This window comes from Acipenser ruthenus, chromosome 5 (genome assembly GCF_902713425.1).
Source record: "Acipenser ruthenus chromosome 5, fAciRut3.2 maternal haplotype, whole genome shotgun sequence".
NCBI lineage: Eukaryota > Metazoa > Chordata > Actinopteri > Acipenseriformes > Acipenseridae > Acipenser > Acipenser ruthenus.
This window is the reverse complement of record NC_081193.1, coordinates 76,501,754-76,518,652: the sequence shown is the minus strand read 5'-3', so window position 1 is coordinate 76,518,652 and position 16,899 is coordinate 76,501,754. Positions and strand designations below refer to the sequence as shown.

At 40.6% G+C, this 16,899-nt stretch overlaps 1 protein-coding gene across 1 annotated transcript in view; it reads left to right on the top strand.

The window, feature by feature from the left end:
• The window catches only part of ppp1cb (protein phosphatase 1, catalytic subunit, beta isozyme), a 28,013-nt gene that overhangs the window by 8,123 nt on the left and 2,991 nt on the right, over positions 1-16,899 (top strand). The window contains exons 3-5 of the mRNA XM_034003543.3: positions 11,881-12,111; positions 12,525-12,629; positions 14,297-14,368. Coding sequence (XP_033859434.1) covers positions 11,881-12,111; positions 12,525-12,629; positions 14,297-14,368 — 408 coding nt within the window. The remainder of the gene's footprint in view (positions 1-11,880; positions 12,112-12,524; positions 12,630-14,296; positions 14,369-16,899) is intronic.

Below are 16,899 nucleotides of genomic sequence, written 5' to 3'. Positions count from 1 at the left end.
TAAACTAAGTGAGTGTTTAGATTAGCGTGCGCTTTGGTTTACCCTTTGAGTTCTGATTGAGTGCCGGTACTGTCTCTCTGTGTGATAAAGACAGGCCCATCTGGAGTATTTATAGGCACTGACTATTCATTTTATCAACTGTCTTTGTTTATGCTGCCCCACCGTGCTGGGAGATAACTGCGCTGACAAAGCAAATTCACAAACACACACACTTGTGCACCCCTTTATTTTTAGGTATTTCTGTCCATATGAGAACTCAATTATTATTATTATTATTATTATTATTATTTATTTCTTAGCAGACGCCCTTATCCAAGGCGACTTACAATTGTTACAAGATATCACATTATACATTATTTCACATTATACAGATATCACATTATTTTACATACAATTGCCCATTTATACAGTTGGGTTTTACTGGAGCAATCTAGGTAAAGTACCTTGCTCAAGGGTACAACAGCAGTGTCCCCCACTGGGGATTGAACCCACAACCCTCCGGTCAAGAGTCCAGAGCCCTAACCACTACTCCACACTGCTGCCCTCATACAGATTAGTTTAGGCATCACAATGCATGTTTTCATGTATCCATTGTTACTTATGAATAGAAAAGCACTGTAAATGGTTAAAAGCATGTGCTACACAGTAGCAAATTGCAAGCAAATAATCTAAATGTACATAATTGTACGAGGCTCAGCAAGCAAGGTTTTTTTCAAGAGGGTGAGATTTTCGAAGGTCTACAAATGAGTGTTAATTCCCCCTGACACATACAAGCCTGTTTTAATTTTCAGCCCTAGTTATTCTGGAGTTATTTTTTGACTATTGCTCAGAGCGGGTAACTGTTGGAGGCAGTCCAGACCATCTCTCAGGGCCTCCTTACCGCGGCTGGGACAAGTGCTGGAATTATAAAACAAACACTGCTTAAAGTATTCGGGCATGAAGGACCATGTTTGAGGTCAGCACAAGTATCAAACCTAAATAATTTACTACCCAGCATTGAATCTGCATGCGATTGAGCTCACCTTCTCCCCCCTGTCCTGCCCCGCCCCCTGTGAGTGTTTATGGGATTGGATCTATGCAGGAGTTAAGAACGTTGTGCTAGAATTACAAATACTGTATCGACCGAGCTACAATGCCTTTCGATGTTTGACAATTATTTTCTAAAGTTAGACGGCAAGAAAGAAAAGTAAAGAAAATAATGTTTGAGATACTCCGGTAACACAACTAATTTGCGTGACCATTTAGAGATGCTGAGGTCGCGCTAGCCTTTAAAAATGTGCATTTGTAAAAAGCGTACCATCTCAAAATCTAAGTTTTCAACCATAACAGCTGTGTTTTTACATATTGTATCAACATGGTTGCATTATTTTCCAGTGTAACTATTTCAGATTAACAAAGTTAACATGCAAAATAGTACACAGTATAAATAATGTTAGTAGAAATAGACATAAAGACAAGCTTACCATGATACGTTTTCTTTTGAAAATCCCCCCATTCACAACGTAAAAACCAGTGCTGTAGAACATGTACCAATGTCTCTGCGGGTAGCTGTCAGCATCATAACAATTTACAGTTTTGCTGTTTAAAAGTTCTTTACATTTTCCTTTTAGCACCCAAGTTAAAAAATGAATTGTGCTCTTTCCAAATCAAAGTCTTAATAATCCTCAGGAGCTTCCATTTAAATTGTCATGTTTTAGATGATCCTTGCGTAAACGAGAACGTTTGCTGGTCTGCACTCTGTTCTTGCAGCTAAAACCCTGTTCTGCTGGTACACCAGATAAAGGTATCGTAATTGCAATTGCTGCAAGTTTTGCGAAAGCAAGAAAGATGTCGGAATAGTTCTCAATAAAAACCCTGTAGGCCTCATCTCATGGTCTTAAAACCATGATTTTTGAGCATGTGCTTAACTTGTCCAAATTCTTTGCTGAGAGTCAACAGGTAAGATGCTCTGATACAGATTAGTGACGTGCCAGGGATGTGCGCAGTACTATATGGGATACTGAGACCGCTAGGTCAAATGATCTTTGCGTTTTTCATAGTGTGACGTTTGGAGCATATAAAAACTATATTTTCTAAAACTAGATAAATACAAAATTAAAACTATACAACATTATTTTGCTTGGAGTAAAAGTACAGCACATGACTGCCTTACTAATAATAATAATAATAATAATAATAATAATAATAATAATAATAATAATATTTTTCTGTTTGCTTGTTTGTTTTGTATTTGTTCTGTATTTTATGGAAGCTGTAAAACTATATATTCTGAAACTGTAGGTTGTGAGGATTACAGTGGTACTTGACTCATAAACATGAGGTGAACTTTAACCCCTCTTGCAATGCATAGAGTATAACATGCCCAATTTTAATTTTCAAAATTACCACCTCACATTATAAGGCTTATTCTAAGTTGAAAACTTCAAACTGGCAAGATAACTGTAACATTTTGTGCTAGTTTCAAAAAGTGCTCTACAAAAACTAGAACATTTTATACTTTTTCAAAGCTTTTCTTGCTCTAAAGGGTCAAATATTGATGTTAACCATACTAAAAAAAAATATGCAAGAATCACAAAATGTCATATTTACTACCAATGTTGTAACACAAAAGCTAGATACATGAACTGCAAATGTAGATTTCCACGTTCTGCAGGTTGTAAGGTTTGCTAGGATACCAAATATGTTTACTTTTACATGAGGTTCCTGGCTGCAATAAGCCTCAAAACAAGACACACCCTGGCAGGCATTTTCCATGATAATTCTGACGATGTTGGCATGTGGCACCTCCCCACATTTAGCATGGCAAAATTCCATGTGGGCAGCAAGGTAACCAGGGACAACCATATATTTTCTTAATCCCCACAAATTATAGAATTCAGGGATGGGTAACACAACCCACCCCTACAATTAGGCAAAACTACTTAAAAAGTGGGAAAAATGACACAAGTTTACATTTAGTTCCACAATTGTGCCCCAAAGGATGCATACATGAACTGCAAATGTTGATTTCCAGATTATGCAGGTTCTAAGGTTTGCAGGGATATCAAACATTTAGTATATTGGGTTCTTGACTATCACACCCACCAAAACCCATAGACACCCCTGAAAGGATATTTCCATACATTACTGGGTGTTATTTGCTTAAGGTATAAGTGATGGGGAGATTAACTGGGGGACAGGCCAGATAGATATGATGTGGCTTACTTCCAATATTCAAGCTATACACAACATAGGCGTTATATAACACCATCTGTATCATGTGCAGCCCTAATTTCTTGAACCAAGCCACAGTTTTCAGGTAGCATTATAAGGCTCTAACATCTGATTGCACATGTCAACTCCTCCCTTGTAGAGAGGATTGTAATCAATCATACACTGAGGCTTCCTGATTGTGTGGTCCTGCCCCGCACAGGAACTGCTGTTGTAGACTCATCACGGAGAGTGGTGAGGAGGTACACATCTCGCTTGTCTGTGTAATTTACAGCCAGCAGTTCCTCATGCCTCAGTCCTGTTGTCTCCCCACGACTCTTGGCCACCAACTGCTTGGGGAACCTCTTCTGATTAGACCTCACAGTCCCACAAGCTGGAGTGTCTAAAGCAAAGAGGCTTTTTAGAAGGGGTATTCCTTTATAATAATTGTCAATGTACAGGTGGTGACCCATATTAAAGAAGTGGTTCATAAGGTCCAATGCAAGCTGTTCACTGATATTCAGGGCAGGGAGACAGTCCCCGAGTACACTCTGCATCTCAATGTGTACCCTGTGTTGGCCTCACAGCACTTGTACAGTTTTATTCCATACCGTGCTTGCTTTGATGGAATGTACTGCTTAAAGATTAAGCAGCCTTTGTAAAGCATGAGAGACTCATCCACTGAGAATTGCCAAGTAGGGGTGTACACTTCAACAAGTTTCTCACTCAGGCTGTCTATAAGTGGCCATAGTTTATGCAGCCTGTCATGATTTGTATGGTCTCTGGGGAGGGCAGTGGTATTATCATTATAATGCAGGAACCTTAGGAGCAGCTGGAACCTATCCCTCCTCATAATGACAGGAAACGGGGGGGTTGCATGGACAGGGTTTGTGTTCCAGTAGGGGGCAGTTGTTGGCTTACTAATATTTCCCATCTATAAACAGAGTCCAAGAAATTTGAGTTCTGGGAGACTTGTTTCTTTCCATTTATTTGTGGGCACGGACATGTGGTCCCAGAGAGTAGTTACTGTCAATGAAAAACTTCACACAATAGCAAAAAATATATATATAGTAGTGAGAATTAAATGTAGTTGTAAATATATCTACCAGCTACAACAATTCTGAAATTAACTGTGACAGTGTTGGCAAGTATATAAGAAATAATATTATGTCAAAAAAAAAAAGAAAAAAAATATAAATGTATTAGAATTCTGAAAATAACAACACTCAAAGAGCTGTAAAAAAATATAGAAGTGTATTCAGATCTATTTATTGAATAATCAATTATTTTTATAATAAGTAGTAAAAAGGAATTTGCAAAAAAGGAATTTGATTCCTTCAGTGTTATAGGAATTTCGATCCGCTCAACTCACACCACGACACAGATGAATGATTAGCTACAGTTTCCAGACAGTAATTGAATTCCAGACAAAACAAAAAGGAGAAATCTTATAGGTCTGTTTTCATTGATGGAATGTTTGGTACACCATTCACATATTTCCAAAGACACTAAACCCTCCCTCACATGTTAAAATTTTCGAGGCGATTGGTCACTCACAACCTGCAGTGCAATGCCATTGATATACATTGCGTTCGGTACAATGTAGGATACCCTGCAGCAATCAATGGCAACCGATTAATTCTGAAAATAACTGTTGAAAATAACATCGTTTGCCAAAAATAGCTCTTCGGATCTGCTAAATGTTGTAGCCATCACGATTTGCTCAGAGCAGAAAACGATCCTATATAAATACAGACTTTGGTTGCTGACTTGACTTCCTGGACTCCAGACTGAACAAGAAGGAGAAATCCTATAGGCTAGTTTAGGCATGGTTGATGCATGGTTGATAGACGTGACCGGTGTACCATTCACAAAGTTTGAGAGACTAAACCCTCCCACACATGTCCTACAGTTGTGGAAGCGATTGGTCAATCACAGCCTGCAGGCACAGTGCCACTGACAGATATACTCAATAGCGATTGTTTAGTTCTGAAAATAATTGTTGAAAATAAGATTGAGTGCCAAAAAAGCTCCTTGGATCCCCTAAATGTTGTGGCCATCACGAGTTGATCAGATCAAAGCACGATCCGCAATATTATACAGACTTTACTTTGCTGACTCGACTTCCTGGATTCCAGACCTGAATTACACGGAACTCCTATAGGCTAATTTAGACGTCAGTCAGCCACCGTTTTAAATGACGTAACAGATCAACTATTCACATATTTCTAGAGATTAAACCCTCCCACACACACCATGCAATTTTTGAAATGATCGGTTACTCACAGCCTGCGGGGCAGTGCGATATATGGGAGGATGTGTGCAGTACGTCCCCTAGCACTGAAGGGGTTAATATACATAATAGTATTTAAAGCTTTACTTGCAATGTTACACAGTAATCCACAGCTCCACATGTATTACTGTTTGTTTGTTTTTTTAACCTTACTTTCATAACGTCAATGAATCGATGCATCAGCTTTTTTGGAGAACGATATATCGATAGTGAAAAATGAGGCATCGCCCCAGCCTTACTATATGTGCATTATAGAGATGGAGTTATTTTATTTTGTATTTTAGTCAGATGTGTGTTTTGTCCCGCGCTGCCCCCCCAACCCCTCCCCCGTTTATAACAGTCTTTGGTTATAATGCTCCTATTGTGTGTCCCCAGAGTCCTGTGTTACAGCGAGGGAACACTGTAAATATTATAGGGCTTTGTAACAGTTCAAGATAAAGAACAACTAACACAATGTGCCAGTCTTGCTACATACAGAATGATGGTGTGTTTTGTTCACGCTCGCACCGCTGCTTTTTTTAGTTTTTATTTATTTATTGTTTTTTGGGCAATGAGCGGCTCCTCTGATGGGACAGGAAGTTAGCGTCAGATGCAGTAGATCATGACTCTGACCTTTGCTCTGTCTCTGTTCCCTTCAGTAGGAACCCTCTTTATTTTACTCAAACAGAATGTTCTTTCCATGCCAAATAAGGGCAGAATCCAAAGTTGTTGTTTTTTTGTCAACCCTGAGAAGTTGTTTGTGAGACCAGAGGAAATTATTCCTCCTTTCTTGAGGAAAGTCACCCAGGGGCCAGGGAGTGCTGTAGCTACAAAAGGACTGTGGTGTTTGAAAGGATGCAAGCTACTCCCACTCCCAAATACTAATCTTGTACCATGGGCACTGAGATTAAAGACATCAAGATTGATGAGTTAAATGAGCTGTATTTAAAGTGTTGAACACGGGGGGCAACAGGTTATGGCTGGTATATAATTAATTGGTTTTATTAGGTTTACAGTAACACATTAATGAAACCTTTTTTTGCATATTCCTAAAATCATCACTTTATTACTGTAAATTCCTGTAAATCTAGTATCCATGCAGTAGCTCCATAGTAACCAAGTTTTTTCTTGCTGACCTGAAACAAAGCAAACTGCTGAAGACGGTCTAGTTCTGTTGAAGGTAGGCATAGCAATGCTGTTTCCACACACCCACATTATATATATATATATATATATATATATATATATAATATATAATTTTAGTGGTTTGCAGAAGTATTCACACCCTTGCAAAGTTTTCACATTTTGTTGGCACCTGAGCGTACTCCACGACGCATTCAAATTAGAATCTACACAAACTACTTCACGTTGATAAAGTTAAAAAATGCATATAGAATATAAATAAGTTACAGAGAAACAGATTAATCTCAGTTGCATAAGTATTCAACCCCTTTGCTAATGCAGCCCCAAGTGAAATGGTTTCAGCCTGTGTGTACTCAAAGTGGTTTAACTTGTAGATAATTTCCCTCAGGTATCTAAAGACTTTCAAGCTGCAGCTCACATAGTAATCCAACAAAGCAACCATAAAGACCAAGGAGCTTTTGAAACAAGTCATAGATAAAGTGGTAGAGAGGCACAGAGCAGGAGAAGGGTACAAGAACATTTCAAAGGTGCTGATTATCCCTCTCAGCACAGTGAAGTCCATCATTAAGAAGTGGAAGATATATCATACCACCCAGACACTACCCAGATCAGGTCGCCCTCCCAAACTGAGCAGCCGGGCAAGCAGGAAACTGGTTTGGGATGTCACTCTGAAGCCAACAATGACCTTGAGAGGTCTGCAGAGTTCTGTATCTGAGATGGGAGTCAGTGTTCACACATCAACAATAAGCCGGTCCCTACACAAAGCTGGCCTGTATGGATGGGTGGCAAGAAAGAAGCCATTACTCAAAAAGCCTCATCTTAAAGCACATATGGAGTTTGCAAAAAAACATGTAGATGATACTGCAGACTTGTGGAAAAAGGTTTTGTGGTCAGACGATACAAAAACTGAACTTTTCGAAATTCCAAGCATTACGTCTGGCGCAAGCCCAACACTGCACATCACTCTGTCAACACCATCCCAACTGTCAAGCATGGTGGTGGTAGCATCATGTTATGGGGATGCTTCTCTTCAGCAGGGACTGGGAAGTTTGTCAGGATAGAGGGGAGAATGGATGGTGCAAAGTACAGGTGAATCCTTGAGGAAAACCTGTTTGAGTCAGCCAAGACTCTGAAACTGGGGAGGAAATTCACATTTCAGCAGGACAATGACCCGAAGCACAAAGCCAGAGCCACACTGGAGTGGTTGAACAAGAAGAGAATTAATGTTATTGAGTGGCCCAGTCAAAGTCCTGACTTGAATCCAATCGAAAATGTATGGCGAGACTTGAAGATTGCAGTCCATCGACGATCCCCAACAAACTTATCAGAACTGGAGCAATTTTCCTGTGAAGAATGGTAAAAAATTTCACCATCCTACTGTGCAAAGCTAGTAGAGACCTATCCAAAAAGACTCATAGCAGTAATTGCTGCAAAAGGTGCTTCTACCAAGTACTGATTTAAGGGGCTGAATACTTATGCAACCAGTAAATTTCATTTTGTACATTTTCTTTGCAAGTTTTGCTGACATTTAACCTCCTCCTCATATAACAGTGTTCAGTTTAACCAGTACAGCTTTGAATAAAAAAAAAAAGTGCATTTGAAAAACTGTGCATACATTATTTGTAATTCAACAAAATGTGATATTGGCAGGGGTGAATACTTATGCAAACCACTGTGTGTGTGTATATATAAATAATGTGTGTGTCTGTTATTTTTCCTTAATTATTGACCCGAGGGAAGACTATTGTTACCGACAGGGCTATAATGCTTGAAGCCGCGGGCTGAGGAAATTGCACCCTGGAGGTAACAATAGTCTTCCCCACAGGCATTTAATTTTCCACTATGAGCTGAGTGCAGTACCTATTTAATATATGAGTCAGTCAAAATAATGAGAGGCAAGGTGGGACAGTAAATATGACTTTATATACTGTAAAGCCATAAATATTTGAGAGCCTTTTATTATGCGTTTTTCACATATGAAAAAAAAACAAACATCTTAGTGCTGTACTTACAATAAAGTAATATACTACTAGCAATGCAAACGGTCGGCAACATTTCTGGAGCAGAGTAGGTTTTATGGGTGTGATTCGATTTTGGTGTCAAATATTTATGGCTTTACAGTGTTTTGTTTAACTATAGCTGATACAGCATAAATAAATAACAGCAAATGTTTTTGAAGTTCATACCGCAATTTTTTTTCTGTCTTTTGTAGTATATTTTGTAATTCATTTTCTGTTGTCACAGAATCGCCATTCAGCAGTTTTTTTTCATTCAGCCATTTTATACAGACGTGCTCAAATTTGTTGGTACCCCTCCACAAAAAACGAAGAATGCACAATTTTCTCTGAAATAACTTGAAACTGACAAAAGTAATTGGCATCCACCATTGTTTATTCCATATTTAACAGAAATCAGACTTTGCTTTTGATTTTTTATTCAACATAATATTGTAAATAATAAAACAAATGAAAGTGACATGGACAAAAATGATGGGACCGCTAACCTAATATTTTGTTGCACAACCTTTAGAGGCAATCACTGCAATCAAACGTTTTCTGTAGCTCTCAATGAGACTTCTGCACCTGTTAACAGGTAGTTTGGCCCACTCTTCCTGAGCAAACTGCTCCAGCTGTCTCAGGTTTGATGGGTGCCTTCTCCAGACTGCAAGTTTCAGCTCTTTCCATAGATGTTCGATAGGATTCAGATCAGGACTCATAGAAGGCCACTTCAGAATAGTCCAATGTTTTGTTCTTATCCATTCTTGGGTGCTTTTAGCTGTGTGTTTTGGGTCATTATCCTGTTGGAGGACCCATGACCTGCGACTGAGACAGAGCTTTCTGACACTCCAGAATGCCTTGATAGTCTTGATTTCATTGTGCCCTGCACAGATTCAAGGCACCCTGTGCCAGGCGCAGCAAAGCAGCCCCAAAACATAACCGAGCCTCCTCCATGTTTCACTGTAAGTATGGTGTTCTTTTCTTTAAAGCTTCATTTTTTCGTCTGTGAACATAGAGCTGATGTGACTTGCCAAATAGCTCCAGTTTTGACTTATCTGTCCAAAGGACATTCTCCCAGAAGGATTGTGGCTTGTCAATATGCATTTTAGCAAATTCCGGTCTGGCTTTTTTATGTTTTTCTTTCAAAAGTGGAGTCCTCCTGGGTCTTCATCCATGGAGCCCACTTTCGCTCAAAAAGCGGCGGATGGTGCGATCACAAACTGGCGTACCTTCACCTTGGAGTTCAGCTTGTATCTCTTTGGCAGTTATCCTTGGTTCTTTTTCTACCATTCGCACTATCCTTCTATTCAATCTGGGGTCGATTTTCCTCTTGCGGCCGCGCCCAGGGAGGCTGGCTACAGTTCCATGGACCTTAAACTTCTTAATAATATTTGCAACTGTTGTCACAGGAACATCAAGCTGCTTGGAGATGGTCTTGTAGCCTTTACCTTTACCATGCTTGTCTATTATTTTCTTTCTGATCTCCTCAGACAACTCTCTCCTTTGCTTTCTCTGGTCCATGTTCAGTGTGGTGCACACAATGATACCAAACAGCACAGTGTCTACTTTTCTCCATTTAAATAGGCTGAATGACTGATTACAAGATTGGAGACATGTGTGATACTAATTAAAGAAACTAATTAGTTTGAAATATCACTATAATCCAATTATTTATTATCTTTTCTAAGGGGTACCAACAAATGTGTCCAGGCCATTTTAGAATATCTTTGTAGAATAAGCAATAATTCATCTCTTTTCACAGCTTCTTTGCTTTATTCTATGACATACCAAAGGCATGCAAGTATACATGATAAAATAGCTTTTAATTTCATCACTTTTGAGGAGGAATGAAGCATTATTTCAATGAGCTGTAAGGGTACCAACAAATTTGAGCACGTGTGTGTGTGTGTGTGTGTGTGTGTGTGTGTGTGTGTGTGTGTATATATATATATTATATATATATATATATATATATATATATATATATATATATATATATATAATATATATATATATATATAAATATAAATTATACATGCTTCTGGTGTTGGCTGCTTCACAAACCAGATACAGGAAGTATCCCTCTTTGTGTAACAAAAAAACACAGCAGCCAAAAATAATTTTGCCCTGGGACTGTGCAGATCCTTGCCTTATAAGGAGGGACAACCAGAAATCCGCAGGGAGTTTGGGCACAACCCATATCCATAGCTATTGTGTTTTTTGGTATATAAGAAAGCTTGTATTCTGCAGACAAGCTGGAACTGATTAAAAAATGTTGTTAATAAAAAGCAGAGGTGTGTCACCACTCCAATCGCACCACTGTGAGGTATAGCTACTGTAGGCTTGCTCCATTTTTAAGTATTTTTCAAAGCTCACAAAAGGCTCTTCATTGGAACACTGTGAAACCTGTCATTTACACAACAGGTTTCGCCACTTTGTTTGAGTTGTTTCCTTAACTTTGGATATCTCTGCCCCAGATGTGTTGGTTTGTCTTTTTATACTTTGTTGTGCCAAGCCTGTTTATTTGGCATGTGATGGAAGCGAGTTCTGCTCTGGGTTGGACTGTGAGATCAGTGTCATTGGACAATGGAAACACAAACCATTCCCTTTGAACAGACTTCTTCAAAGAAATGCATAGACACAAGAAAAAGATGTTAAGGACATCTAAACCAATGTGCTACCAGACTGCTTCATCCATCTGAATCTAGTCACTCTGTGCAGCAACACCAGGCTTCCAACCAATTACAGGCCATTCCCAACACAGTTGTTGCTGTGGAAACACTAGCAGCAGCATTCACTGAGACTTGTAAAGCAGAGCGGCTAGGTGCTGGATTGAGATTTCGAATCTTTATCCAAATAAGTCATGGTATTTTGTCTGTCCCCTGACTTATTGTTTTACTATTTGGAAACTTTTCTCAGGGTCATGTCACATTCTCTTTGTCTTTCCAGTTCAGATCAGAGCTGTTCTTAAATGTATTCACAGCAGCGTTTAATGTTTTCAAACTCCTCTTTTTTTAGACAAGCACTTGTGAGTTAGTGTGTCTTTGGGTGTGTCAATGTGTGTCTTTTTCACTGTGTGTTAACTCATCTCTTCCCTCTGCTTTTTCTTCTCTGCAGGTGATATCCATTGCCTTTGTGGATGTGTGTATCAGGGCGTGTGTGTTAACGCTTCTCTCTCCTCTGCTCTCTCTTCTCTGGTAGTAATATCCTCAGTCAGTGCATACACCACCTGTGTGTCTGTGTTAACTCTTCTCATTCTCTCTCCTCTGTTCTCTGCAGGCGACATCCATGGCCAGTACACAGACCTGCTGCGTCTCTTTGAGTATGGTGGCTTCCCCCCAGAGGCAAACTACCTGTTCCTGGGAGACTACGTGGACCGAGGCAAGCAGTCCCTGGAGACCATCTGCCTGCTGCTGGCCTACAAGATCAAATACCCCGAGAACTTCTTCCTGCTGCGAGGGAACCACGAGTGCGCCTCCATCAACCGCATCTACGGCTTCTATGACGAGTGTGAGTACAAGAGAGAGGCCGATAGGGGGACAGGGGAGAGAGGACAGGGGCAATGCCAGGCTTCCAACCAGTTGCAGGCTATTCCAAACACAGTGGCAGCAGCATTCACTCGGACTTCCTCCTTCGAGGGAACCACGAGTGGGCTTCTGTCAACAGGGTCTTCTATGACATGTGTGAGTAACCAGGCAGCTAATTACCATACAATGGTGCAAATAAGCCCATGCACTTATGCAATGGGAGTTTGTGTATATGCAAGATAACAGATGGGCTTGTATGCAGCAAGACTATTTTACAAAAGTGGAAATCTATTAGAAATCCAATTACAAGGCTGCAATGTGGTCTTTGATCAATTTTACCATGCTGATGTACAGTTTTGGTAAATCTTGTTTCTTTCTTCTCTCTCTCTTCGGCAGGCAAGCGCAGGTTCAATATCAAGCTCTGGAAGACATTCACAGACTGTTTCAATTGCCTGCCGATCGCAGCCATCATCGATGAGAAGATCTTCTGCTGTCACGGAGGTGAGGCTTTCCTTTTATTTACTCAAGAATAAACTATGAAGCTGAGCCATTTTTGACTTTCAAACTCCCGTGTTAAATCCATGACACTCAAACCTTACTGCAAGAAAACACAATCGACTGGATAACATTACTAGAAAGTTACTTTGCCCTGCTGATTGCCCTTCATGGGTGAAATTTTGTAGATGGAATTCCATCAAAATGGCCTCTCCCAGGTCCTTTCCTGTGATTCATGTAGACACACAGTGTTTGCAAAGTGCAGAGAAGGAGCAAATCCTCCTATGTTCAAAGTTCCATCACTGAGCTAAAAATATAACTATTTTAGATCAGCGAGCTCCATCTATCTGATTGAGTTAAGCACAGATTGTATAGGAGGTAGGTCACATGGGCTGTGCTTTCACTTTGCGGGCTTTGCAGGAATGCTGTACAGCTGACCTCTGTATGACAAGTGTGTTTCTTGTTTTCGTGTCCATAAGAACAGTGCGAATTTAATTAATTCACATACATTTGTGTGGCTTGTTGGGTTTTGCAATATTAGCTAAATATACCCTATTTTTTGCAAGAAGTATATTATGATGGCTAGGCGTCTCTTAACAAAAATAATAAAAATAATTGACAGTGTTACTATGGATTGCCAATTGCAATGCTAAAACTGGAAAACTACAAAGCATAATGGTTTCTTACATTTAATGTGGCCAGTGAAATAAACACATTTAGCCTTTTATTGCCAACACTGTTCTAAACTTTGTTGGTCTAAGCTTTCAACCATTTGCATTTGTAGTAGGACAGGATCATGTTAGAAATGGTTAATTCAGTGTTTTTTTTTGTTTTGTTTTTTTTGCAGCTGAGGTTTTATAAAACTAATATTCTGTGAATTGGGCATACACGTAAAAAGTTTGAGTAACATTTCAAAAACTGTTTTGTTAGCTAGGCTTGTGTGTGATTTATCAGGTTGATCCATCTGGTAAAATGAGAAGTAGTAAGTTAAGTCATTTCTGAATTTCTTTTTCTACAGTCAAGTTCAAATTTGCAACTGAAAGTGGTCCAAAAAAAAAAAAAAAAACACAAACCCTTTTTGCACTTCCATTATCTACACAGGTCTCCAGAGGTGCAGTTTTTAAAGAAATATGTTGTAGCAGATATGTGAGACCTATATAATGAATTGATGTGCATGGTGGAGAAAATGTATGGAACTATTTAGTTAGGTACCAACTTCTTTACTTTAAGAAACATTGGCAAACCAGGGTAAACTATGATAAATGCATAGTATAACCATGGGGCAAAAGCATGTGAAAACTGCAGAATTACTGTGGTAAAGGCGAAAATTAAGAATCTTTCGCTCTCCTTCTCCCTGCCGTCAATCTGCAATGGAAGTACTCTCTCACTCTCTCTCTCTCTCTCTCTCTCTCTCTCTCTCTCTCTCTCTCTCTCTCTCTCTCTCTCTCTCTCTCTCTCTCTCTCTCTCTGAGAGAGAGAGAGAGAACTGCAATGCAATGCAACTCAAGTGGGTTTGAGGAGCTCCGGTTATAAAGCGCCAGGCTGCAGTGTGTACTGTAACACCTCTCTTCATAGGTGTGTTGAATATCGTCACTCCCTTTTATTGGGGTATTGTTAATTCAAGCAAGTCAACAAGGCACAGAGCTGACCTTGTTATGACCTCTCACCCCCAGGCCTGTCCCCTGACCTGCAGTCGATGGAGCAGATCCGACGCATCATGAGACCCACTGACGTACCTGACACAGGTAGGCTCGCCTCGTGATGGCAGATATGTTTTTATTGAAAAGAATGCGCCTACTTGTGCTACTGTCTGTCTTGTTTGATTTCTATTCAAATCTCCAAGGTCATTAATCAAATGGGGCATGGTTTACTGTACAGCTTAATAACGCCTTCTTAATGACTAGGCTTCCTCCTTTTAAACCTTTTTTTTTTTTTTCAGGGGCTCACAATATACCATATTATACAATAACCGGACACTGCTCTCCCATTATAGTTATAGTTCAGTCATGGAAAAGATGACCGTACTTCACGACACTTGTTCTAAAACCACAGCTTGCTGTCGAAACACTTCACTGGAGCACTCAAGCCCTGCTCTTAGTTAACTCTTACCCTGGACCACAATCATTATTTCAGACCACCAGAGGTATATAAATAAATACAGAATTACTTTTTTAAAAGTGGTAGTATAATAGTTATGACATTTTTCTGGCGTGTTCCTTGGTAATAAGGAAACTCCCTCTGATCTCTGGCTTTATTGACTTAAGGAGTTCCATTATTACCGTGTATTACCGTGTATTACCTTTTTAATTGTGGTTCCCTATCAAGTATGAAATGTAACCATTACCTAATGGGTGTTTATCTCCTAAAGACCCAGAACCTGAATAATATACCAAAGCTGCTTGTCCGAGCCTGTGACGCAGTCATGCCCACCCCCGAGGGCATATAAAGACTGCACACACAAATCTCGTCATCATTTTTCCTTTCATACGGAACCTGACGGGAGAGCCATAGACGGATGAGTACTTGTTACTTTTATCTGCTTATTATTTTGAATTGTGTATTACACTATTAAGCCAATTATTAACGTTGTTATTGGTTTGTCTGATCACACATCATTTTTGCACACAACCTGTTTGTTACGTCCCCCAGCGGCCTTGTGCCCCACGTGGAGCCGGTGGCATCTGTCACCCCTTCCCAGGGATCAAGCAACTTGACTCGGCTGACACAGGCTGCTATAGCTCCGGCGGGAGTTAAAGTTTATAAATAAAATTAGTTTTTTAAACAATATTATTGTTTTTTGAAACGTAATTGTATTGTTACTGTTTTCTGTGAGTTTCTTTCTATTTCTGTTTCTATTTCTATTTTCATTTTTTTCACAGAAAGTCGAGTGCAGCTGCTGGTATAAGCAGTTCTGCGTTGACCGAGATACGTGCTTCCGTTGACCCTGCTTGCAGTCTCTTCCACAGTATCTCACTAACCTCAGTGTTGTATGCGTACTTGCTGTGTGTTTTAGCCAGAAGCTTATACAGGTGGGCATCCCTGCTTCTTGCGGTAACGCGAACAGAGTAGACCAGTAAAGGTCACAGACCTGCTCTGTTCCTTGGCGAATGAGGTTACCGCACTGATACCGTACCATACCAACCCGGTGCAATTTGCCAAACCGGTACCGAAGCGACCGGTTACCATCCCGGTACCGTTCCAGTTCACATACCGTACTGAGGGTTGTACCGTGGTTCATGTACCATACTGACCCAGTGCAAGTCACCGAGCTGTACCGTACCGTGGTTCAGTAGGTGCTCTTCCTGTCTGGGTCCGGAGCATGCAAAAGAGGCATTCACTAACCGTAGTTCCTGCGAGTTCTGTGCTACTTTCTCGAAATAAGCACACTCTGGAGAAACGTGTGTCTCGCAGCTCAAGAGAGCGCTAGGTCAATCACACCAGAGCATTGTTCCCCACGCACCCCTGGCTGCATCCTCTCCCCTTAGCACCTTAGCGCAGTGTCAAGGGAGAACAAGCAACGTACCGGGGAAAAGCCCATGTGGGAAGCCGTCTTCCTCGTCCTCCTCTGGGCCGCTGTTTCCCATCAGGGAACGGTGCTTGCAGAGCTGTTGCGTGAGCGTTCCCCTCTGAGGAGGTGGAGTCAGATAGCACATCCCCTGCAGTTAAAGTCTTTGTCAGCAGAGTTTTTGCCATTGGAAAAAAAAGGCCACTGAGGTATTGCAAGTGCCCTGCCCTATACATGTGACGCGGCATTCCTCTTCCGTAACCCCCCCAGTACACACAGATTTTCTTTTCGAGATACAATCCTCCTGGGGTTACCCTGGGAACATTGTGGCACCCCGACCCATCGAGCCTACAGCTCTGGGTCTATCAAATAGGGTCATTTCACACCCTGCAAAATGCCAGAGTAGCGTCCATGCGTTCCCAGTACAGGTACAAGTGGGGCGTCTTTCAGACTTGGTGCTTGCCTTGGGGTTTTGACCTCATGACCTGTCCCATGACAGTTATATTGCATTTTTGCACGACCAGTTTGACGACATTTAAAGGTCTATCTGGTAGCTGTCTCAGCTTGTAAAGTCAAAACTGATTCAGTCTCCCCAAGAGCTCACGTCCGGCAGGGCAAATTTTGAAAGAAGCTTGGCGGCTTTGGCCGCCTATGAAGGATATTGTTCCTCGCTGGAGGCTTAACGTGGTGCTTTAAGCACTCATGAAGCCTCCATTTGAGCCCTTACATTCAGCTGATCTGAAATTTTTATCACTCAAAGCGGCTTTTTTG